We start from the raw sequence: 26361 nt of genomic DNA on the forward strand, positions 1-26361 counted from the left end.
AGCCGCAATCATGCAATTCAGCAGTTATATTATAACTAGCACTTTAGGATTTCATGACATTATAATAGCATGGCCTCCTTGTGCTAGTTATATATTTGAAAGTGTTTGCACATAGTTACACCACTGAGTTGTGTATTACTAGCTACTAGTGTACAATATCAATAGCTACAAGGTGTGTGTGTGTACTAGGTATATATACATTACGATCGTGGCAATCATTACGCTACCATGACATCCGTGACTGGCTCACGTGATCAGCTGGACTACACACATTAATGATCATCTTGTGTTATCTAAGGGATGTCTTGCCAGTTTAACTACCTAGCTTCTATCATGTCCACACAGTGTAGCTATCTTGCAGCAACAGAATCACTGAACTTTACAATTTAATAATATCCCGCCTGGATTCCGAGTGACCTTTCAAAGTTCCAGTACACTGTTAGCGGGTAACCCTGTTTGCTTTCCTTATGCAACTCATTTCAGCCGTTGTCTAAAATAAATCAATCAACCGCCAAAAGAATTTTTGAACGAGAGATCACGTGACTGCCAAACCTCGATCATTCCTCAGGGGGTTCCTGCGCTTGCCGTTCCTTTTTTAGTCTCAAACGTCAAGTAAATAGCATAGCCAGTCATTAAAAATCCTGGGAGTGAGGAAGAAATTGTAGGCGTGAGAATACAAATGTTGGGCGTGAGAGCGTGAGATTGAAGGCCAAATCGTGAGAATCACGCCTAAGACGTGAGAGTTGGAGCCTCTGTGCATGGGGACGTGGTTTGCGGTTTATTGTACGGATATTCAGTGTCATAATTATTAAGGCGAGTATGAAGGTTTTCCCCAGTACTAAGAGAGGAGTAAAATGGCTACAAATTGTAAAGATTTTATTTCTAATAACGGAGAGGACGAAGTCATTGGTCTGTGTACTCCACTATCCCAGTCTGAAGAATCGTGCGCGCCAATGCAAGCCGTGTCAGATGGGACTTCTCAGTTTGCATCGATGCCATTTGGAAAGTACACAAGTGCTGAAGTGTTGCAAATGTGGACAGAAATTAGCGAGAGACTAAAACAGTGTGAAGAAAAAGTGAGGCCGTTATACGAGGGATTGCTAAACGATGTGGAAGCGCGTTTTAACGAACAGTTGCAGAGATTAAACCAGGAAAATATGATATCGGTGGAGCAGCGAGATGAAGCTATGCGAAGTTTGGTGCGCACAGAAATGAAAGTCATCATAGACATGTGCAGTAAAATTTGTGCAAGCGTGGAGAAGATGGGCAGCCCTACACTAGTTCCAGACCAAAAAGAGCATCACAGTCCAGAGAATACTGATTACAAAGTATGATGCATATCAGACAGTTGCACCGTCCACTTTTCTAAGGGGATATATTATAGCTATCTAAATTTAATGTACAACTAGGTGAAACAAATTGCTGTGTTACAGCTAAAACCAACTAATCAGTTAGGTGTAGCTGATTACTGAGCAATAATTTTGTAAGTTGCACACCTTTTCCATCGCCTCTATCAAGGTATTTACAGGCCGGGTGTAGCTAGCTATTGAATGGGTATAGTATGTTACATAGTTGTGATTCATGTGGTTCTGGGTAGAGAATAATTGCTACTATCCATGACAGCTGTCCACAAAACTCATCAAGTATACTGGTTAGGGCTGAAGGCCATGAAACCTGCCAATTAAAGGTACTCCATGCAGCACCTCAAACTTGCCTTCATGCATGCAGACATTATGATAGCATTAGGGCTAGTTTTGGCTTCTACTGTACATGGTATCTTCACTGAGTATATAGGTTTCTCCATCCTTTATTGTAATAGGTTTCTTCTTGATTGGCTAATATAAGTGTATATCCAGTGCTAACACAGTAGGCAGTACTATAGACTTATATACCCCATACAAGACTGGCTTAATTTTGTAGTAGCTATACTTTTTGTTCATTTATAATTATGTTGTTATTTCTATAATTTATATATCAGTAGAAGAACTTGGCTGCTTGACTTACTATACTTATAATTTGTTTGTTTGTCACATGAGAGTGAATTTAAAAAATAGTTTGTATAATAGAACATCTGCAGTTGAACTGTTACATAACTGTTTTAAGCCTTATAGCTGTTATGAAGCCTGAAATACAATGACACTTGTTAATGCAAGAGGAAGAAAAAGTGGTAGCCTACTTCTGTTAATTTACACTTAATATGTGTTGTGCTATTGAATGATGTCCTATACTGTAACTCCTTAAGGCATTACCAACCTATAGGCAAATAAACTTTTAGATGCTGTATTGCCCGAAGCCTGCACATGGAAGACACCTATATGTACCACATTGAGTAGAAGAGAAATTGTTTAGTGCTGTTTGTTGTGATGTAAATATGTGTTATACCGTGTAGCTAGTTATTTTCGAACCAGAAATTTTCGTAGTAACAGTAAAATTTGAATTTCAAAGGTTTTAATTTCGAAGAATGCATGTTTCAAAGTAAAGGTGGATTTCAAGCAAATAGAATTTCATGTCACAAATTACAAAATTATGTAGAGTCTACATGCTTGTGCTCACTTTATCAATGAAATATAGAACGGAATGATCTCCACTTTTGTAAGTGGAGTAGTTAACGGCAGCCACTGGCGAGGCAATCAGCTTGATCAGAGTACAGAAGCAGCAGCAGCAGCAGCAGCAGCAGCAGCAGCAGCAGCAGCAGCAGCAGCAGCAGCAGCAGCAGCAGCAGCAGCAGCAGCAGCAGCAGCAGCAGCAGCAGCAGCAGCAGCAGACGGCATGGATTCCCAACAATGACTATTATATGGATAGTTTACTGGCTGTTGATGCAGTAATGAGACTGTTCAACTTTTATTAATAATACTGAGCTTAAACTTATAAAGAATACACGAGCCAATACGCATTGTTCAATCACGTGAAAAAACATTACTTTACTTGTGGGAATTTATTTTTGAAGGACCTGGGAATTTATTTGCAAAGAGAAGGGCCTCTTTGAAACAACCAAAAATGAAAACCCTTCGAAAATAACCACCTATACGGTATTAAACCATGGTATGATAACTATTGATACAGTTCAGTATTATCATTATCATTTATACTGTCATATGTCATAGGGAACTAGGAACAAGTTGGCTGAAGATGTAGCAGACAATGAAATTAGTGTTCATCTACCCCATGTTATGCTGTTATCAGTTACAAATCACCAAATTGTATCGGTCAAGCAGCCGGCATGTGCATTTGTTGTTGATGAGACAGATTATCAAATGGCTACTAAGTTGCTGAATAGTAGAGATCTAGCTTACTCACCCTATTTCGTGGGGGTTAAGATGGTACGTACATGAAATATACACACTCATGGAAAAGTTGTACAAGGCCATAATATCATAAACAAAAAGTTATACTGTACTAATAAGAGAAAATTAACAGGGGTTCCAATCAAGGAGACTTGTGACATACAATAGTGAAAGCACATAACATAATTCCTACACAACTTCAACACTATGCAAACAGTTTGATATTGATTGTTGTTAAGCTCAAGTTTAAGTGAATTTCTTTCTTCATTACTTGGTGTGAAGATTCTTACTTATGAGGGGCAGGAAGACCCCATATACTACTGTACCATAAAACTTTTGGTGGGAGAAAATTTAGGCGGTTTAGCATTAGATAGTATTTGGCAGATAACAATACTTGTGTCATATTGCTTTCTCTCTATATATTTAGTTGGGGACAAGAATTTTTAGCAAATTGAAGTCCATTAGCCAAATTGCCAAATTCTCCAAAACTTTGTATCATGAATCCTCTTCGCAAAAAATACTGTAGCTAAATTTTGGCAACTTATCAAATATACTACATGTGTTGGAAGAAAACAAGGTGCCAAAACATATAATAGTCCCTGGGTACAATGGGAGTTTATGTTGAGGTCAGCTACAGTGGTTTTGTGTGGGGTACAAGGTTTGTGATGTAATTGTTAATGTGTATAGCTAATATTCACTTGCTTGTCAAGTGACCACATTCAAAACAAAAACATTTCATACTGGAATGACAAACAAAAAGATATTGTAAGCAGTTCATTGTCATCAAATTCCCAAGATCAAATTCCTGCTTTTACCTAAAGCTCTGATTCAAGTTACAATCACTTTCACATTTACATTTAATTTGTTGTTGTGATTTATTTTTTACCATTGTTCATCACAAAATATTGTTCTGTGTACTACGTACATACAGTAGTTTAAATGTTTATTAATATACTTGTTATTTACATTACAAATTCTTTTGAGATAACAAAAATTTTCTCAAAACACAAGACACCAAGCTACTGTATGAATATGAGCCATAATATTATACAGAAAATACAACTCTCTTAATCCATGTATCTTCTCTACAACATAATGTAGGGCTGCATGATAATGTATCTCAATATGTGTCTATAGCAAACTTCACAATGATTAAAGACATGTATATAACTAATACTTTCTGAAACAACACTGCCACAACTGTGACGGATGTTAATATTTGCTGGTCTCTCAACAATAATGGTCATTACATATGTCATACATATATCTCCATGCATTGCTTTATCATCAAACTGCCTATAGTTGATGGTTTTTCCACTCTCTATGACTCTACACTCTATGACCTTGTTCTTTTGGTATGACCTTCTTTATACAACTGTGTGTGTGTGTGTGTGTGTGTGTGTGTGTGTGTGTGTGTGTGTGTGTGTGTGTGTGTGTGTGTGTGTGTGTGTGTGTGTGTGTGTGTGTGTGTGTGTGTGTGTGTGTGTGTGTGTGTGTGTGTGTGTGTGTGTGTGTGTGTGTGTGTGTGTGTGTGTGTGTGTGTGTGTGTGTGTGTGTGTGTGTGTGTGTGTGTGTGTGTGTGTGTGTGTGTGTGTGTGTGTGTGTGTGTGTGTGTGTGTGTGTGTGTGTGTGTGTGTGTGTGTGTGTGTGTGTGTGTGTGTGTGTGTGTGTGTGTGTGTGTGTGTGTGTGTGTGTGTGTGTGTGTGTGTGTGTGTGTGTGTGTGTGTGTGTGTGTGTGTGTGTGTGTGTGTGTGTGTGTGTGTGTGTGTGTGTGTGTGTGTGTGTGTGTGTGTGTGTGTGGCCTGGTAATCAAAAAATTCCAGACCATGGTTATGCCCAGTTGTGGTTGTTGTTTCCTTGAGCAAGAAACTTTACTCCCATCTACATACCCAACCATTTTGGTGAGAACCTGGTGTCAATTTGGAAAGCAAATGCCAACTGTCATATATTACAAAATTAATGGTTGAGATTCACGTAGAATTTCATGTCCATACTGTCACAGTGGTGCACTGCACTGTAGGGTACTGGTCCTTCCCTAGCAGGATTTGCCAACATTGACTTGTAAACACTTGAGTTGGCCCAATCAACTGGCTAAGCATGACTTTATACTGTAACTGAAGGCTTTGTTTTGCTTGCTACATATAATATATGTGTGCATGTGTGTGTGTGTGTCTAGTCTATGTGTGTAGTGTAGTGTAGTGTGAGGCAGCATAGCCATGTGGCTAGAGTATCAGCCTGATAATCGAAAGGTTCCAGTTTCAATACCTGATTTTGGTGTTGCTGTTTCCTTGAGCAAGAATTTTTATTCACATTGCTCCAGTCTACCCAGCTATAAAATATAATGGTACCTGGTGGCCTGGTGACAACTGGAGAAGCACCCCACCCAGCTGTAACATCAATGTGTATCTGTTGTTTACCAGGGAAGCAAATGTCCAACTGTCCTTGTCTCGTTTAGCGGTGTTGGGGTCATAGTGGAACTTCATGGTCCACGTCCTCTCTATGTCAGACCTGGACAGTCCCCCTGTAGGTTACTAGTCCTGCCTCAGGATGTTGTCTGCACAAGACTCAAGTGCCTGAGTAGTGCAAAGGCATCCCAGTGCTGGTTCACTGGGCAGCAATAGCTGTGTTTCACACAACTGCCTTAGGCTTTGCTTTGTGAGTGCATAGTGCATGTGCGTATGTATGTACAGCAGGCTTGTTGTAATTACTAACCAAATTTAATCATTACAATTATCCAAAATTTGGTAATAATTAGTAATTAATTACTTGTTTAATTACAATTTCTAACAGTAGTTAATTGAAAAAATGGTAATGATTAGTAATTAATTACAATTACCATTACAATTATAATTACAACAAGCCTGGTGTACAGTACAGCTTATTGGACAACTAATTTATCAGCATACTTATATTATGTTAAAAATATGTAATTTCAGTATAGATGCACAAGTAAAATTTTGTGTTAGCAGTAGATGCACTGGCACTTGTTATAAGATGTTTACAGTTATTTGGCATGCCAACTGTTGACAATACTGTTAGTCTGTTACCAATGCATTCCACTATATTAAAGCCATCAAAAGACAAGGGAGAAGTGACTGGAACAACATATAGGCTTGAATCTGTCAATAAGGATGATGATGTTCGCATTCCAAGTGGTGCATCTGTAAGTACTCAAAAGTACTTGTATATTAAAAATGTGTAATTATTGTTCTATTAAATGCTTAGGTTGGTGACCACTACAAGCGAGGTACTGCAGCTAGTGTGTATGCAGAGGCAACACTTGATGCTAAGCCCCTAAGTGAAGGTACGCATATAATTTATGCCAGTAGATTTAGGAATTCCAAATTTTACTATATTCACGTAGTTGGTTAATGTCTGTAGCTACTGTAGCTTTCAACAAGGACATGTAAAAGTGGCTAATAAATATCCAAGGGTGCCAAAAAGTGGGAGGAACAATTTTAGTGAAGATTACACATGTGGGTTGAAGCATACAGCAAGTTTAATGAATACCCATGCAAATTAAGGAGTGAGAGGGAATACCCTCAGGCTCTATATGCGTACATAGTATTTTAGAGAATGGTTTCATTGTATTGGTAGTTTACTGTTCTGCTGAGTAGTTCATTGTTTTGTTACAAACTTTGTCCTTTGTCCATTGCCCCTTTCTCCCTCCCCTGTGTGGTTTTCATTACCTATTCCGACAGTGTTCAATCTCAAGCTATTCACCTCTCTTAACTTTGTATCATTGGCTCCTCTCAACGATACTATTTATATATGTATGTTGCCTGGTTTGTATGTATGCATCAGCATCATAATTGTGCCTTTTATTATCTGAGGACGTCTCTCATGACAATTTGAGGTTACAATGAGCTTACATGTTTGGCCATTATATGACCTTCAGCCAATTACAGTAATATAATACATAGTATCAATGTAATTCTCAATGTACTATAACGTATCATCATCATAAACTGTATTGGCATACTTATCATACATGTAAATAATATACATATTAGATGTACTGTATGTGAGTACGTATAACTGATTAATAGCTCTCAGGCACTTAAGTTAATACGTGCAGAGCAGAAGCAGCTAGTTACGCAGTTACTGTGACACTGCTTCTGCTCTGCTTAAGATGGCTACTTGTAAACTGGTGTAGTTGTCCCATTCATTGATTCAAGAAGATACACGACTTTGTGCATCACGTGCAAATTTGATAATTAATGGTCTTTGAATATAAAATGTTCGTATTTGCCAGCTTCTATAATGTGACTGATTTTCATTAAAACTTGGCAGCTTCCACACATAACACATAATCAGTGGTAAAGAACTTTGTGTGGGTAACACTAAACAAAATAGTGTACATTAAATTTTTTTTCCATAAATACGTACAGTTGAGGAATGAAACAGTAGCTGATCAACTGTACCTTATGAAACTTTAAAGTTTAATAAATTAAGTTGTGACAATACAGTAATTAAAATGCAGGCACCAGCAGTTTATTGTCAACAACCCTCTGGACAGCTAGGTACAGCCAACATTATACCTGAACGCAGTAATCTTGAGCTAACTCGACAGAAAATTGCTGAGTTTACTGATTGCTATACTAATTAACATGACCTGTTGTACACTACAAGAAGCTTACTCCTTCACTTGAGTCTTGTACAGGCAAACCCTCCTGGGGACCCAAAGTTTTACAATGATCTTAACACCACTAAACGAGACAAGGACAATTGGGCAATTGCTTCTCCAGATACGTAGCACCTCGTATTGATTAATGTTACAACTGTGTAGGCTGTTTCCTCATTTGACACCAGACCACCAGGATCCTATTGTACATACAGCCAGGTAGAATGAGGACTACCTGTTCACAAGTGTAAAGCTGACAATAAGATGTCTTAAGGTATTTCACACAGCTGTATGAAGACCATGTGATCAATGTGGTAGTGGAGAGGAAGTGTTGCATGTGTGTGTGTGTGGTGTGTGTGTATGTTGGATGATCTTCCTGCGGGTTACTAGTCCTGCCCCAGGAGAATGTGCCTGCACTAGACTCGACTGCCTGAGTGGTGCACATGTATCCCAGTTCTGGTTTGCTAGGTGTCAATAGCTGTGTTTCACATGGGTGCCAGAGGCTTTACTTTGCTTTGTGTGGTGTGGTGTGTGTGTGTGTGTGTGTGTGTGTGTGTGTGTGTGTGTGTGTGTGTGTGAGCGTGTGAGCGTGTGAGCGTGTGTGTGTGTGTGTGAGCGTGTGAGCGTGTGTGCGTGTGTGAGCGTGTGTGAGCGTGTGAGTGTGTGTGTGTGTGTGAGTGTGTGTGTGTGTGTGTGTGTGTGTGTGTGTGTGTGTGTGAGAGAGGAGGCAGCGTAGCCAAGTAGCTAGAGCATCAGCCTGGTAATTAAAAGGTTGATGTCTAGTTATACCAAGTTGCTGTAAGTTGTTGTTTCCATAAGAAACTATACCTGTTGTACATGTAGGCTTGCAAAGGCAACTCATGGTCACCCTGACCCTTCCTGGTCTCCACCACACAGTCAGGGCCAGGAGTGCTACCATTAGCCACACCACCAGAATGTCATGTCACCAAGCCCACCCTGAGGGGGTTGGGATCATGGGCCTACACACACCCACATCCACACACATGCACACACACGCACGCACGCACACACGCACGCACGCACGCACGCACGCACACACACATGTAAACATTCTACAATACTTGTGAAAAAAACTATTAGAAATTGTACAAACTGTAGCTGCTTCTCGAACGCTGGAAGCTTAATCTTCAATAAACTTGTATGTATACTAGCTGCCATTGCCCACCTTTTAAAACTTATCTATGATAGAACATTGTGCCCCAAAACTGATTTTTTGAAACAGCTTGCATACAATTGAATCCTACTATCAAACTTCAATCCATACTTTTAATGATGTACATACAAATGTTTACTTTCATAGGATGGTCTAAAATGAAAGATGGTGCTGACATGGCTGAACTAAATGAAGTGGTACATAGCAAAGTCATCCCTGAAGTCAATAAAGTAATGAAAATACATATGCAGCTATGTAATATGTGTAAAATGATACAAACGTATGTGATACAAACTTTCATTCATTTGCACACCTATCTAGTGATATGCAAGAGCTCAAATGTGAAAATGTTTTATTCCAAATCAAACTCTTACACAAATCAACTAATACTACCACAGGATACATACTGTATATACGTAGTTACAACTGCCTCAGCAATTCTCAAACTACAAAAGGCTAGCTTTAAGAGCTACCTTTTCTGGCTGTTGTGACAAGCTCAAATGATAAATTGTTGCTTTGGTAAGAAGGACCTAGCTTGATGAAAGACAGTGACCCAAGGGTAGTTGATCTTATACAATTACCTAAGCATTTTCTCTGTTTTGTTTTGCTGCATTTATCCTACTAACAAACACCTAGTACAGGCCTGTAATTTTATCTGTATATAGGCATCTTTATACCTTCATGTGAAAGCCCATCTTGCCACTTCTCATTTCAATGTAGTACCACCATCCACTTGTTGAATTTTAAGTACTAGTGCAAGAAAAATTGGTAAGGCTGTATAAATCAATTCTTAAGTTTTACATGCAATGATGCTTGCATGTTCATATTGGCAAGCTGTGTATAATGGCTTATAACATTAATTTTTAATCACAAAGCATATATGCTGGAACCTAAAACCTTATTATGTATGTATGTATGTCTAAAAAATAATATTACTCACATCTGCCAACTGTAGTGGGCTTGTGTTTCCAGCATATTATTTTTTACTTGTTTCTATATTATGTACAAATATGCACGTGTGCTTTTAATCTTTACAGAAACACGAGGAATTACCATCTCTTTGGAGTCAGTAAGTACACAATAAAATTCTGCATTGTTGAATACTGTACAGTGCATCATAAGCTTTCAGTCATTACGGGTATTTGACAAGAGTGGCAAATCCAGAGCTGACATACCATATAGCCTAAACATTTTGAGGGGCAAATATTTTGAGGTTGAGCAAGGTTGCTAAAAATAAAATTTTCATGGATTTGCAAACACTCCCAAAATGTATTAGATTATATGGGGGTCTAAATATTTCAAGGCTAAAATCTTCACTGATAACCCCCCAAAACCGCGAAATCAGCGAAAATTTTCCCCCTCGAAATATTTAGGCTATACAGTACTGTATAAATGGGAGGAGGGGGGCACAGCACGTATGTTGCAGTTTATGTAGCTTTTGTACTGTATGGGGATCTGGTGATTGCAATTTAGAATTGAATTTACAATATAATTATTATTTTTCAGAATTTTTAATTCAAATTTTTTTTTGCTTCAAAGTGGCTTGAAATTGTTGCTAAAATTAAAGTATGAAAAAATACCAACAATGCTAATCTATACTACTTTTCATGAAGATTGTATTGTAGTGTACTTAATTAATGTACAGAAACCTCCATACAGAGTATATATATACAACAATGATCATACTACAATCAGATAAAACTTATGTATTATATATTTTTACTGGAGGCAGCCAATGTTCTCCTCTTAGTGTTTAAACATACAGGGGATACCTCAGTTAACTATAACCCTGCCATCCCTCTATTGTTAGCTCAAATTGCATATCTCTGGAGTTGTGTATGAGCAGCGCAGAATATTTTCAGCATTGAAAGTAGTTGTCTTAAACTTTTTAGCACAAAACATTCCTGTCATTTTAATGACAATGATGTAAACGCAAGTGATACATACCTGGTGTTAGAAAAGCACTTCAGATGCTTGAATTAGCTGTAGACCTGACCAAATGCCCTTGTGGGTGGGACTTATTAATGCTAACTGTTAAACTCATCATTTGATACATACAGCTGTTCATGTGTCACAGGTTGATTGATTTGATTTGATTTATTGTTTATCCTCTAGGTAATCGGCATAAACCGTTCTTCCTTTCCAGAGCAACTAAGTACAGTTTCAACACACAGAGCAAAGCACAAACAAATCATACAAAAAAGTGCATTAGTTAATAATAACTACACAACACAGGACATGTAGTTACAAATTTAACACCCATAATTACTCAGCTAAGTATATAGGTTTAACATAATTAACAAAGATAGGATATTGCACCATTTATTTCATGGCCTTGAAATGCTAAATACACAAGTAATTTATGGGGGAAATTCGCCACACCGGATTGTTTAGACCATTAGACACACCTAACTTTCTATGATTTGGGCTTCTTTTAGTATCAATATATACTTGCAGATACAGTGGATCCTCACTAATCCGAACTCCAGTAATCCAAACAGTAGAAGTGACTGTTCTATTAGAGTATTTGTCAACTAGTATGTGTTCTATTAGAGTAGTTGAACTAGGCTCTGTATATAATCAATTGTTCAGTATAATATATGAGTATTTAAGTATAGAGCCCTTCATGGTTTTAGAAACTGAGGCAAAGCTGAGGTTTTAAGAACTAAGGACATGGTACCTATCTGATTTAGAACATGGCTCAGTGTTTAATTTTAACCACGTTATATTTTTTGAAACCCACAATCAAAAACAAGTTTTCATAACTATATTTTGTAAATACAGTACTACACAGTGAATGTGCTTGAAGTTTGAATAAATGACTCAGCAAGTTTCTAGCCAACTCAAGGAGGTTTCTTAGACCTCATTAAATATCAAAGATCAAAGCATACTATGCATGTTATGTTCTAAACGATTTTAGAAAATTTTACGTAACATTTCATTTGATGTCTGAGGTTACTAAACCCAATAGAAACCTGTGGCGAGTTTACTAAATAGTTAGTAACCTGTAGTCTTGCCGGTGGTTGTTTACTACATTCATCAAACGAAAATCAGCAAAGCTAAAAACAAAATGTCCTTATACTGTTAGCTCAAGCATCATTAGTGTTCAGATCTAGACGTTCATCAATGTCACAGTGTGGCACTAACACGATATACTTGAAGGATAAGTCTCAATGCTAGCATCCACAATTTGCTTCATAGTAGCTTATTTTATGGGCAAGACAAGCATCATTGTAGCCTGACATAGTAACTACTTGATACTGGCACTATTGTCATGTAACGTTATGAATGTCATGCCAGTGCAGTGGAACTGACACAATCAACTCAACTTTTAAGGATAATCCCAACACTAGCATGCACAGCAGTTTGCCTCTTTCTCTCACTCTTTACCTACCTCTTTCAAGAAGATTTTCTAATCACTTGGAACGGGTTGACATCAGTTTCTACAAAATTTAGAGCCCCTCAGGGCCTGGTTACCCATAATTAATTACCTCAGCCTGATGCCTCAGTAATTACGTTTGTGGGTAGCCTCACCCACATCGTCCTCAGGTCTCTAAATAGCATAGAAACCTTGTTATCTAATACTTAGATAGCTAGGGAATGGTACAATAATTCATTTTGAAGGTCTTTAGTAGCATCAATACTTGGATACTGTATGTGTATAGTAGCTCTGATTGCTGGATTAATGGCGGCTTCCTCATTGAATTAGTGCTCTCTTAGTGCTAAAATAACTCACTGGTAGGCTTCTTATATGAATACAATAATCTTTATAAAACGGTGATGACTTCTGATACAGTGCTAGTGATGATTTCCGATGATTGCTGTGACTGGAATTAGCGTCTTGTTATCCCTACTACATGTATTACTCCCAACTAAAGAGGATTCCATTGCATTTCAAGAATCATTGACCATCATTAACAAAGTGTATAGTAAGGTTAACAACATAGCTTGTCGCAGCAAAAGACCATTGGCAAATGTGTGAGTCAGCATGTAGTAGCCAGTGCCATGAGAAAATTCAAGGAGCAAAATCTCAAGCAGAGAGAAATAAAAAGCAATCTAGAACTCTGAGTCATTTGTGTCATCAAAACATGTTTTGTTCAATACTCTAATTAAGCATATGTACACATCCAATAGAATACATACCAGTTTTGCATAATGTTCTAACATAACAGTCATTTCTAATATTGTGTTTTAGAAATTCAATGAATCAAAATTCAAAGTCCTAATGTATCAGCATTTGTGAGAATAATAATCTCAAGGGACCTAACATCTGAATAAATTTTCAATCTTTAGAAAGTGCAATTTTTGTGTCGTGCGTATGGGGGATCCTCTATGTTGTAAAGTGGCCAATGTTACTTAAACATTATTGTTTTTTTTTGTACAGACTTGTTTATATAAATAACAGACCAACTTCTGGTGGTGGGACTCAATACCACTATGCATTATTAACATTATATAGGTAATTTCTTATTAAATACAAAATGGAATTCCTTATGAACCATGTAACCACAAACTAAAGCAAATGAAATCTTGAGTCAAATAAAACAGCCCACCTGTATAAGACGATTTGGCATTACTATGCAGTTGAAAGGGTTGTGAAGTCACTGGTGCAATAATGCTTATTATTCTTAGTAATGACAAAATAGCATGGAACATTATTAATCTTTCACAAACGTAGCATTTATGCAATTTTTTTTGTTGTACTGTTTTACTATGTGATTACCGACAGAAAAGATCCTGATGAAATATTATTAGTGAAGGTTCAATTGCTGTGGGATATGCAAGAGCAACAAAAGCAGTTGAAAGATCAAGTTGCTGCTTTGAAAAGTGAAGTTAAAGAAAAAGACACACTATTGAAAGAGAAAGAACAAATCATACATGATAAAGAGAAGACTATTCAAAGATCTGAACGGTATACACACACACACACACACACACACACACACACACACACACACACACACACACACACACACACACACACACACACACACACACACACACACGCACTACATCTTGCTGTGTCTAGTGCAGTGGTATACATCAGAATAATTTAGTTAAATGCTATTAGAGGTTTACAGCAATTAGCAAGATAACATGTTAGGTCTGCCACAAATGTCAAGTTAGTATTTTTAAATATACGTATCTCAGCCAACAAATACCAAGTTACTTGTTAGCATTTAAAATTAAAAGAACTTTACAGTTTAGAATTCAGCTGAATTTTGCCACATGTAGTATACAGTGTTGCATGCAAATAAAAAACATCTCTCCACGTTATAAATGAACATCCATCCAAAATTTATTACCTATGAATATCAGTTACTTAACACATGATAATACATTTTTTCTCCACTTAATCACAAGGCAGTCAATTATGTTGATTTAATTGTTTTGTAGGTTAAGCAGCAAAGCTAATCTTCACTTAGAAACTGAACAAGGTCAAGTATCTGGACTGATAAGTCTTTTCCAAGATATTACAAGGGTAATTAAGAAATGTGTGCTAAAGTTGGTATAATGTAGTACGTCAATTTGTACAGAAACTGCCTGATTCAAATCAAGTTTTACAAATGTCTAACAATGGTCAGCAAATTAGAAATCACCCACCATATGTTGAGCCAGTTAGGAATCAACAACCAAATGGTGAAGCACGATTAGAGGCAACCAATAAAGAAAAGACTGCAAATAACCTTTCTGCAACTGTACAAAAGCATATTCATGAAGCTAAAGTGTTTGAAACATCCACTAAAAAGTCCAACATATCTACTTCCAAATCAGCTAGCAGAGATCAAAATTCTGATTCTGATGAATCCGATATATCAAAACGTCTTGATGCAAGTTCTGAAACAGACAAAGACAGAACTGATGGAGCTACTAATAGTGCAAATGATAGCTTGCTTGAAGGCGCTAAAGCTGATAGTACAAGAAAGCTTGAAACAAAACACAAAGAAAAGCTTGAGGCTCATCCAACAAAAAGAAAACAGGAAGAAAAGTTATGCAAGGCGCATGTTTCCAGCTCAAAGGTTGAACCCAAAACTAACAGTAAAACCAAAGTTATAGAGAGTGCCGAGACTGAACACAAGCCTACTACTAGTCCATCCAAGGGGACAGCTGAGTTAGCTAACAGTGAAGAACGAAATTCAAGTAGTGAAAATGGGTCTAAGGTACAAAAACTTAAAAATCACAAGCCTGATGGTAAACATTGCAGCAGTGAACATGAATATGATGAAAAACTTGGAACACCTGTTTAATATTATAATATAGAATAATTTATGTACTTCAATTAGGTACACATACATATTGGAGACACACAAACCATTTACACAATTCTTCTGTGAAAAGTATGGTGGTGTTGATTTTGTCATAACAAATTATATTATACAGCTGCAGGTGTACATACTTGACAAAAAATGTGACCGTCTTTATGTCCCCAACTGTATGTATGGGAAGGGGGCTAGGAGGTAATAGGATTTTTATTCAGTCTTAGTTTTAATAATAATTAAAGATACAAGGAGATTTGAAACTTGAAAGCACAGTACATGCTACATGATTTAGTTACTTTACTGTAGTATAGCAAATCTACCAAAATATATTATTTTGAATACAAATGCACTGCATATATGCTATAAAAATAATATATTGAACAAATTTAATGAGTATTCTCTAATGTTTTGTATATAGAGCAACTGTTTGCAAAGCAGAGAATAATATAACTAATGTGATTTATTTAATGTAATACATCTCAACAGTGTTCAAGCAAGATGAATTGCAAGCCTTAAGATTCTTTGTCTCTGTACAACCACCAATCACCAGAATGGCTCGATCACCTATTGGAGCTACTGCACAGTGTGCTCTTGGACCAGAGAGTGAGGCAACTTCATTCCATGAATTACTGTAGGGATCAAAAGTTAAAACAGAAGATACTGTTTTGTTTTGTCGATCATCCCCACCAAGAACAACAAGAGGGTTGGATTGATGAACCACGGACATCTTATAATAGACCGTATCACGGCGCACTTCTTTCCAGGAATGTGTTGCAACAGATGAAGATATAAGATCACCAAATGGAATTGTATACACATTATTGCCACGGTTACTACCATCATCATAGCCAACTATCCACACCTGGTCTTGTGAAACAGTGACTGGCATGTCATACATCTTCGTTGGCAGGCGAGTAGTTAAAATGGTCCAAGTTTGATCCTGGATCTTCATCACTTCAATACTTCTGGTCATTGTACTTCTTTCTTTGACCTTACCTCCTAGTACTATGACATAATTGTCATGCACCACCACAGCTGGCCGATACCTTGGCTGAATCATGCCTGGATAATGTGATTCCCACTGACCACTGTCTTCATTGTAGGTATCAACATTATTGACTGCAACCTTGTTGCTAGGCCGTCGTCCACCAATCAGAGACAGCTTTCCTTCTATAATGGCTGGTACACTATGATGAAACCCTGATGACGGGAGCTTAACCCACTGATTCTTTAACAAATTAAATTTCAGTATGTTTTCCACAGCAAAACCATTACGGGAGTTACCCCCAGTCACATACACATCCATTCCTTTGGTGACAGCATAAGCCCAATACATAGGAGCAGGCAGATCCTGACAAGTTGTACACTCCAATTGGTACTTTTTGGTGGCTAGGGATGACACTAGTGGTAACTGAAAAAGGAAATGGTATTACAAGGAAACAACAATCTAATTTGACTTACATGTTCATCAGTGTACAATAGCTTATAAGCCATCATCTTAGGATGATTTGTTTGGGTAATCAGTTGGTTGATGTGGTCACACAGCTTTCTTGTCTGTGGTCTAGCCACTACATTATCATTGAGGCATTTTGTAATATAGGACAACAATGGGTGTACATTAGGAACACTATCAAGGTCATTTCTACGTCGTTCCACCTCTGATCGTGTACTAACATCAGTGCTGGGTCGAGGAGGAGACCTTGTGATAACCTGAAGAAATAGCACTCCTAGTGAGAACACATTTGATTGGTTGGAATAAGGCTTGTTTTGTAGCACCTCAGGTGGCACATAACCTGATGAGTTACCCACGACATCACTGAGTATTAGAGGACACAGATAATCAGCAATCTTGGCATGACCACCACTGGTCATCAACACATTACCACCATGTAGATTTCTGTGTACCAGTGATTGGGAATGAAGGTAATGTACTCCTTGAGCCATATCAAGACACAACATCAGTTTTTGATCAGTATAGATAGACTTGCTAGTGTAATTCAAATAGCTAGTGAGCGACTCATTAAGCAACTCAGTGATTATCATTAGATGACCATCAGCTGACATGCGAACAACATCAGTGAACTGTTCAACATTAGGATTAGAGAAATTACCAGCTATAGAACCACATTTAGTAGAAAACTGTTTTAATAGCTTGGACAAGTCTTCTTTTGATAGATTAGGATATCCTGGTAATAGTCTGGCATGGAGTGCCTTGCCAGCATACAAGCCATCCTTGTAATGAACTCTGTAAACCTCACCATAACTACCACCACCAAGTAGACTGTACTTTACTGGGAAATAATCCTGTATAAATAAATAAATACTATTTTTACTAGGACTGTGTCATGCACACACAACCAAGTATGTACATATACACCAATGGGATAATATATAAGCAGGGCATGGCATAAACAGCACACTGCATGTTCAAGAGAATAATACATATAGTAGCTATTTCCTGTGGTGCATTACAGTATGTACAGTAACAACAGAACTATAACAGTATTAGTATGTAATTACAATACTTCTAAATCAACAATTTGTACATTAGTCTTGTGTGGCTCGACTATTCTTTTTCTTTGGATTGGGGAAATAGAGTCTGGTCTGGTTTGAGTGCTGGCACTTTTTCTGATGATCCTTATCGTGGTTGGAGAAGAAACATGATCCTTTCTTATTTATTTGCTGAAAAGACAGCACAGCTGATATTGATATTCACAAGAAAAATAACAAAATAATTTTCAATCAAATTAGATGTTAACTTAGAATGTACGTAGTTAGTTACAGTAGGTGACAACACTGTTCCGTCATGCCATACTCACAAGGTAGTTTTATGCACTCATGTTTCATAAACAGATAGATCAATGATTTTGCCTCTCAATGATCAGCAGAGATCTGAGCATACCAGCACAATAGTAGTACAAGGTCTAAGTAAAGCCTATGGCAGCAATGTGAGACATGGTTATTTCCGCCCAGTGAACCAGCACTGGGATGCTTGTGCACCACTCAGGCACTTGTGTCTTGTGCAGGCAAATCCTCCTGGGGCAGAGCTAGTAACCTGCAGCAGGACTGTCCAGGTCTCATGGAGAAAGGTTATGGAACCCAAAGTTCCACAACGACCCCAACACTGCTAAACAAGACAAGGACAGTTGGAGCATTTGCTTCCCCAGTTGATACCAGGCCACCAGGTCCCCAATATACAGCCTGGGTAGACTGGAGCAAAGTGAGTAAAGTTTCTCGCTCAAGGAAACAATAACAAATTTGCATAACTTAGCATCGAACCTGGAACCGTTTGGTTACCAGGCCAATGCTCTAGGGCTATGCTGCCTCAATAGCAGTACAATACACACATACATACATATAAGAGTTAACTACATACAAAGAAAATCATTCAACAGTTAAAGTATTACTGACATCATAAAAGTTAGTATAAGACATTCAATTCTGGAGGCAAATGGTTCGTACCTTGAACTACAATATATTTCTGGGTTTGAGACAACTGAGTTTAAACAACAACTAACTTCCACAATGACATTCCATAATGTTTTACACAGCTGCAAACATACATTGCTACTCTCAATAATGTAGTAACAAGCGATTCAGGAGTAATGATGACAAAATGAATTATTATGTTTGGGAGTGTGTAAGAACAAGTATGGGACCAAACCATTTTTATGACCCAATGAAAAAAAAAGTAGTCAGTCCACATGAAATTAACTGTAAACGTGAGTTTACAATACTATACTGACTGCTATATTAGGGTAAGTGACTGTAAGGAAAGAAAAGATGGAGGCTGTGTCAAAAAGAGTGTGCTTTTACAGAATTACTGAATAGGAGTCTTTTGTTGAGGATGAAACATCTACCACGTGGATGAAGAGTGTAAGATGAATTGGTAGCTGAATTAAACCATATCTCAGAGTCAGGCTGGAGTTGTGTACAAGTATGGATGAGTTAGAGATTGAAAAACTGTACTAAGTCATTTTTATGTAATGCTTGTTTCTACTTCTGTAGCATTAGACTAGAAAAATATGTTGCAGGAACAGCAGTATAGTGTATAATTAACTAGCTAGCAGGGCATCCTTGAGGCCCTAGGCAAAATAAAATTTGGAGGCCCCTACTTAATTGGCAAAAAACAAATACACATGGATATTATGGCTATATAAGTAGATGGTATTCATGCAAATTCTTAGAAGTGTTTACCACAACATACAGTATTATGGCTGCATAAAAGGAAGTATGAATGCAATTGGCTCTATGAATAGCATTTTAACAGTATTAACACATAATAGTCAGTTTAAAAGTTTTTAAGGTTACGGGATACCCAAATATTCTGTGAATATCTGTAATATTGGCACAATTATTTTTTTCAAATTTAAGGAAAATTCATTTCTTAAAAGGTTACAAATACAAACATACACAATTACATTGAAAACTTGGATCAGGTCAACTGGAGCACACTTTATGTAGTGGCCTTGTGAATACCGGGCTCCTCTGATACATTGTATGGCTGATCGAAGTAAGCAAAAAGATAGTCGGCACCTGACTCAAACCAATACTGATGCATAAGGTTCCTTCCATTTCTCAGACAAACAGGCTAGCTAGTGTCTTGTAAAATATGGTAGCTTCATGACCCATTCCTCCGGTTGCAGAGAACACTAAAGGTGTGAAAATACTGTGCTCCACTTCGCAGATGTGTGACTCATAACCTCTCTTTTTAGCAGACTCGTGTCTTCTATAGCAAGATTGAATGCTGGATCCACTGTTGGATGGGGCAAGTGGGTTGAAGACTCTGATGTCAGTAAAACATTTTTCATAACGGCTGCTCCAAAAGCCTTTCATGGAAATGTCTAATTGTGCACCATCTTGAGTGTTTGCACAAAATTAAATTACGTAAAATTGCATGTAAACAGGCACTCGCCAGAAGCACTTATGTCAATAGTCAAAGCAGGAGGAAACTACTGAATTCTGAGTTAGTATTATGACTATCATAGAAGTTGATTAAATGTTCTATATACTGTACAAGACTAGAGTTTATGAAGATGTCAGAGTTTCTACGTGGTGCATTCAGGTGTCTTTATCTGGAATCCAGTCTTTCACTTCTCATATGGGATCATGTTGGTCAGTAAGTTCAGGTAAAACTGCACAGAAATAAAAACTTTTGAGCTTGGAAAGGACGGACAAACAGTACTCTTCATTGTATGGAATGCGCTCGAAGTGTGCATCAACCAGAGTACAAAAATGAAAGTCACAACATTGGTGTTAGTACAAAACATAGCAAACTGGATTTGATAGTAGTAATTGTGTAATGGTTTCAGTGACACAGTGGCATTAGTGATTTGAAGACAGGTACATTTCTTTGTTTGAATGGCATCATTAATTGTAAGGTCCTTGTAGCTGTGTGGGTTTTTAAATTCTACAAGACCACGAGATGATGATGCCAGTGGGTCCTCAACCCAGCCATCAGGGGTATCAGCAAGTCAAGGGTGAGTTGTTGAAACGACTAGATCACAGTTGATATTTACTGTTGCATTACGTGCGGCCCAAGAAGCCGGCGCGCCACACCGTGAGTATATTGACAGGAAGAAAGAAAACGCAATTTTCACACCTATGTAGCTCTGTGACCCCTTATCCGATTGGAACCAAATTTGCTACAGATGTGCCGGCCAGTTATGGGAGTCTACATACCAAATTTGAAAAAAATCGGTCCAGCAATTTCCGAGATACGAGCGAACAAAATTTCGTATTAATTTCTTCGTTTTTTTCTTCTTTTTCTACTTCTTCATTTCGCACACTTCGCAAAATCCGCCATAAAACACGAATGCGTGCTCCAATCGGACTGAAATTTAGCACACTTGAAGGGCTCATTAATGCGGATCTCAGTACCAACTTTGGTAGGAATCCGATGAACATTCACGGAGTTACGACCGATTATGTGCGTAAAATAAAGTCGAAGGTCTGTCACACCTACAGGGTAAACCACTTGGAGGAATGAGTTGAAAATTGATATGTAGATGGAGTAACCATCGTAGGAGTGCCTTTTTGTGGTTTGAAGAGAATCGAGGTAAAGACCATGGAGATATGACACAAAACCCAACCTGTGTCACAATTACGCAATCGATTTTTATGAATAAAAAAACTATTAATTTTCACGCCTACCAGGCAAACCGCTTAGAGCAATGAGCTGAAAATCGGTGTGTAGCTGGAATAATCACCATAAAAGTCCTTGCAGTAGTACAGAAGAATCAGATTACAAACCACTGAGTCATGATTCGAAAGCCAACTACGTGTTGCAAATGCGAGATCGAGATACTCTAATAGAACAGTCACCCTAATACAGCATTCGGCCACGTTTATAACTTACTCCATCAAAGAATTATATTACATTGCAAGTTATTCTGTAGGGAATTCAGCTACAACCAGTTAATCTGATAGACAATTCAGCTACAGGCAAGTTACCCTGTAGAGAGTTCACCTAGAAACAAATCACCCTGTAGAGAGATCAGCTAGAAGAAGTCACCTTGTAGAGAGTACAGTTACAAAGAAACTATGCACCATGTAGAGAGTTCAGCTGCAAACAAATCACCCTGTAGAGAGATCAGCTAGAAGAAGTCACCTTGTAGAGAGTTCAGCTACAAAGAAACCATCATGTAGAGAGTTCGCTGAAAAAAAATCACCCTGGAGAGAGTTCAGCTACAAAAAGATCACCCTGTAGAGAGTTCAGCTAGAAGAATTCACCCTATAGAGAGTTCAGCTGCAAATAAATCACCTTGTAGAGAATTCAGCTACAAACAAACCGCCTTGTAGAAAGATCAGCTAGAAGAAGTAACCTTGTAGAGAGTTCAGTTACAAATAAACCATCGTGTAGAGAGTTCAGCTGCAAAGAAATCACCCTGTAGAGCACTTAAATCACCCTGCAGAGAGTTCGGCTACAAACAGTTCACCCTGTAGAGAGATCAGCTAGAAGAGGTTACCTTGTAGAGCGTTCAGCTACAAAGAAACCATCATGTAGAGAGGTCAGCTGCAAACAAATCACTCTGTAGAGAGATCATCTACAAAAAGATCACCCTGTAGAGAGTTCAGCTAGAAGAAGTCACCTTGTAGAGAGTTCAGCTACAAAGAAACCACCATGTAGAGAGTTCAGCTGCAAACAAATCATCCTGTAGAGAAATCAGCTACAAACAAATTGCTCTGTAGAAAGATCAGCTAGAAAAAGTTACCTTGTAGAGAGTTCAACTACAAAGAAACTATCATGTAGAGAGATCAGCTACAAACAATTCACCCTGTAGAGAGTTCAGCAAGAAGAAGTCACCTTGTAGAGAGTTCAGCTACAAAGAATCCATCATGTAGAGAGTTCAGCTGCAAACAAATCACCCTGTAGAGAGTTTCAGCTACGAAAAGATCACTCTGTAGAGAGTTCAGCTAGAAGAAGTCACCTTGTAGAGAGCTCAGCTACAAGAAATCACCGTGTAGAGAATTCAGTTGCAACCAAATTACCTTGTGGAGAATTCAGCTGCAAACAAATCGCCCTGTAGAAAGATCAGCTAGAAGAAGTTACTTTTTAGAGAATTCAGCTACAAAGAAACCATCATGTAGAGAGTTCAGCTACAAACAAGTCACTCTGTATAGAGATCAGCTAGAAGATGTTACCTTGTAGAGAGTTCAGCTACAAACAATTCACCCTGTACAGAGATCAGTTTGAAGAAGTTCTTTGTAGAGAGTTCAGCTGCAAACAAATCACCCTGTAGAAAGATCAGCTAGAAGAAGTCACCTTGTAGAGAGTTCAGTTACAAATAAACCACCATGTAGAGAGTTCAGCTACAAACAAATCACCTTGTAGAGAGCTCAGCTACAAGAAATCACCGTGTAGAGAATTCAGTTGCAACCAAATTACCTTGTGGAGAATTCAGCTGCAAACAATCGCCCTGTAGAAAGATCAGCTAGAAGAAGTTACTTTTTAGAGAATTCAGCTACAAAGAAACCATCATGTAGAGAGTTCAGCTACAAACAAGTCACTCTGTATAGAGATCAGCTAGAAGAAGTTACCTTGTAGAGAGTTCAGCTACAAACAATTCACCCTGTACAGAGATCAGTTTGAAGAAGTTCTTTGTAGAGAGTTCAGCTGCAAACAAATCACCCTGTAGAAAGATCAGCTAGAAGAAGTCACCTTGTAGAGAGTTCAGCTGCAAAGAAACCATCATGTAGAGAGTTCAACTATAAACAAATCACCTTGTAGAAAGATTAGCTAGAAGAAGTCACCTTGTAGAGAGTTCAGTTACAAAGAAACCACCATGTAGAGAGTTCAGCTACAAACTAGTGACCCTGTAGAGACATCAGCTAGAATAAGTTACTTTGTATATGGAGAGTTCAGCTACAAAGAAACCATCATGTAGAGAGTTCAACTACAAACAAGTGACCCTGTAGAGACATCAGCTAGAAGAAATTACCTTGTAGAGAGTTCAGCTGCAAAGAAACCATCATGTAGAGAGTTCAGCTACAGTACAAACAATTCCTGTAGAAATATCAGCTAGAAGAAGCCACCTTGTAGAGAGTTCAGTTGCAAAGAAACCACCATGTAGAGAGTTCAGCTGCGAAGAAACCATCATGTAGAGAGTTCAGCTACAAACAAATCACCCTGTAGAAATATCAGCTACAAGAAGTCACTTTGTAGAGTGTTCAGTTATAAAGAAACCACCGTGTAGAGTGTTCTGTAATAAATATATGTATTATATATATATATATATATAATTTGTACATTTACTGATAAAATCAGAAATATTTAAAGTATTTAACATCTGCTTCATCTTTTCTTCTTCCTGTGGTAAAGAAAAGAAAATCCCTAAAGCCGGCCCTTGCATGGGGTATACAAACACAAAAAGAAGTGAAATCTAATCAAAAACAGCTAAGCTGTAAAAAAAGGTGCGGCCCCAAAAAGGCCATGGTGAAAAAAGATGTGAAATCCAAGGTGGTGGCCAAGAAATGGCTGTGATGGTAGGTTAATGGTAAAAATTTTAATAACGACAATTCAGGTGAATTTTGTGCCAAGACCAAATTCACCTGAATTGTCGTTATTAAATTTTTTACCATTAACCTACCATCACAGCCATTTCTTGGCCGCCACCTTGGATTTCACATCTTTTTTCACCATGGCCTTTTTGGGGCCGCACCGTTTTTTACAGCTTAGCTGTTTTTGATTAGATAAGAATGTCGCTGTGTATGCAACCAACCCAAATATTGTTGACAACTGGCCTCCTCTTGATCTAAGCCCCACTTAGTGGCTCTATTTCCACGAAATAATGTATAGAGAAGTTCATGGCCCACTGGTGTTGTAGTGCATTGCTTAGCAGTTGTTCCAATATTAGAATTTTTTTACTTTGTTCTATCCACTGTACATATGCGGGTGCATCACTACAGCCATGTTGTGTTGTCTCCAACACAGCAATTAAGCAAGCTGACCACAACCTTAGTTTTGTAGAAGGTGCTTGCTAACTCTTAAAGCTGCTGAGGAGGTATGCTGCTTGAAACATCTAAGGCGTCTGGTCCACCATCACACCTATGCCAAAATATTTAAAACTGTACCTTACAAGTACAAACTGTACCTTGAATATGTTCGCCTGGAAGATAAGCTGTTGCCTGCAAAGGATAGATGACTTTTTGTTCCTCTGAAGCTTAGCTTTCTGGGTGGCTTTTCACTTTCTGTCTCGTTCTGTCTTGATCACTGCTGTAGCAGAAGTTTTCTTACATACATTCGAGGGTTGTGCAGATAAGGCCCTCTCCCAAAATTGTGGTCCCCATGCTGGTCCTTCATTGCAAGCTCCAGCACAGCAAGCTTGCTATGACCCACTTTGACTTCTGTTCATTTGTTTCCCCCCATCAAATCTGGATTGAATATGCATCCAGATTTCTGCAAGATTTGTTGTGAAGTTAGCTGTTTCAAAATGAATGGTAACAAATACACATGTACACTATATCATATTACATATTATATCTATTAGCTGGGGACCTTTGCTATCTAATCTGCTGACGATATGCTGAATATTAAAAATCATGCCTTCACTATACTCCCTGGAGAGGAACAACATCAGGTATATCTCAAATATGATCAAGGTCTTCACAACTGGTAGCACCTACCCAAGCTGTTTCTTGTGCACTCATAACATTTTGTATATCTTCTAAGTGTTCACCCTCTAATTGTTCCATTGTCAACTGGTGTACAGAGTGGTATGGAGCTTTGCTGTAGTATGGAACTGGACTGTGGTACAGAGTTGAGCTGTGGTGATAGTGATAATCAGCTGAGCTGTGCTGATAACAAGTCAACTGGGTCATGCAATTGATCAGTTAAGGAGGTATCAGGTGCTGTACTACTGTTGGCAGCTTTCTTTGCAGAACTCAGCACTACATCTTGTGTGGTATCCAAAGCAGTGTAATGGGCCATTCATCAAGACATGTTGCAGCATATGGATCACTACACGTGTGTCTGGCTCTTGACGTCTCATAATAATGGCACTACGAGCAGCTTTTGTAAGTCTTTTCTCATGTTTTCAGTGAGTTTTCCTCTTCCCTTGTAGCTGGGATTACTCTGCACCAAGTTCTCCAGATGACCCTGAAAACACTTAATGGCATGGTTAGCACACCCGACTTTCTCAACAGCATATCCCCATGGTAGGTTGGAAATAAGTGTGGGGTATACTGAACTGTCCTCATTGCCTATAAATTCTGTGTACCTGACTCCATGCTGCTCCATACATTTTTTGAATCCCTCTAGACTTATATCTGCTTCCATGAACCCTTCCAGTTCAAATAACATGTGTGGTCAAGAGTGGGTATCATTTCCTGCCTTACTACACACAGCACAGTGTTTGTTTCTGACACCCATAAATAAATTTTTTCCAGTATCCTTCCCAATAATGATCTCCACACCTGACTTTGCATTGTATGAATGTCTGTGGCACCTTTTGCTCCAGCCACCATCAACAATAACTGTGATGGCAGGAACTCCTTGATGGTACCTCCCTTTAGAGATGG

General features: G+C 38.2%; 2 protein-coding genes across 2 annotated transcripts in view; one reads left to right on the top strand and one right to left on the bottom strand.

The window, feature by feature from the left end:
• Window positions 1-551: 551 nt before the first annotated feature.
• Window positions 552-15464, top strand: LOC136255499 (uncharacterized protein DDB_G0286299-like). Its single transcript, XM_066048287.1, has 9 exons — window positions 552-1328; window positions 3105-3320; window positions 6355-6447; window positions 6510-6588; window positions 9230-9312; window positions 10120-10151; window positions 13812-13994; window positions 14480-14564; window positions 14620-15464. The coding sequence occupies exons 1-9, from the start codon at window positions 855-857 to the stop codon at window positions 15328-15330; spliced, it is 1956 nt and encodes a 651-aa protein (XP_065904359.1). The 5' UTR covers window positions 552-854; the 3' UTR covers window positions 15331-15464.
• The window catches only part of LOC136255498 (uncharacterized), a 52447-nt gene continuing 41521 nt past the window's right edge, over window positions 15436-26361 (bottom strand). Inside the window, exons 18-19 of the mRNA XM_066048286.1 lie at window positions 16804-17646; window positions 15436-16753 (exon numbers count right to left, since the gene is read on the bottom strand). Coding sequence (XP_065904358.1) covers window positions 15803-16753; window positions 16804-17646 — 1794 coding nt within the window. The 3' untranslated portion in view covers window positions 15436-15802. The remainder of the gene's footprint in view (window positions 16754-16803; window positions 17647-26361) is intronic.

This window comes from Dysidea avara, chromosome 5 (genome assembly GCF_963678975.1).
Source record: "Dysidea avara chromosome 5, odDysAvar1.4, whole genome shotgun sequence".
In the NCBI taxonomy this organism is placed as follows: Eukaryota; Metazoa; Porifera; class Demospongiae; order Dictyoceratida; family Dysideidae; genus Dysidea; species Dysidea avara.

Excerpts from the sequence above, each read along its gene's own strand:
- LOC136255499 (XM_066048287.1), top strand. The coding sequence starts at position 855 with ATGGCTACAAATTGTAAAGATTTTATTTCTAATAACGGAGAGGACGAA. Across the intron at positions 3,321-6,354 it reads ATTTCGTGGGGGTTAAGATG|CCATCAAAAGACAAGGGAGA; the intron begins GTACGTACATGA and ends ACTATATTAAAG. Across the intron at positions 14,565-14,619 it reads TTTTCCAAGATATTACAAGG|AAACTGCCTGATTCAAATCA; the intron begins GTAATTAAGAAA and ends CAATTTGTACAG.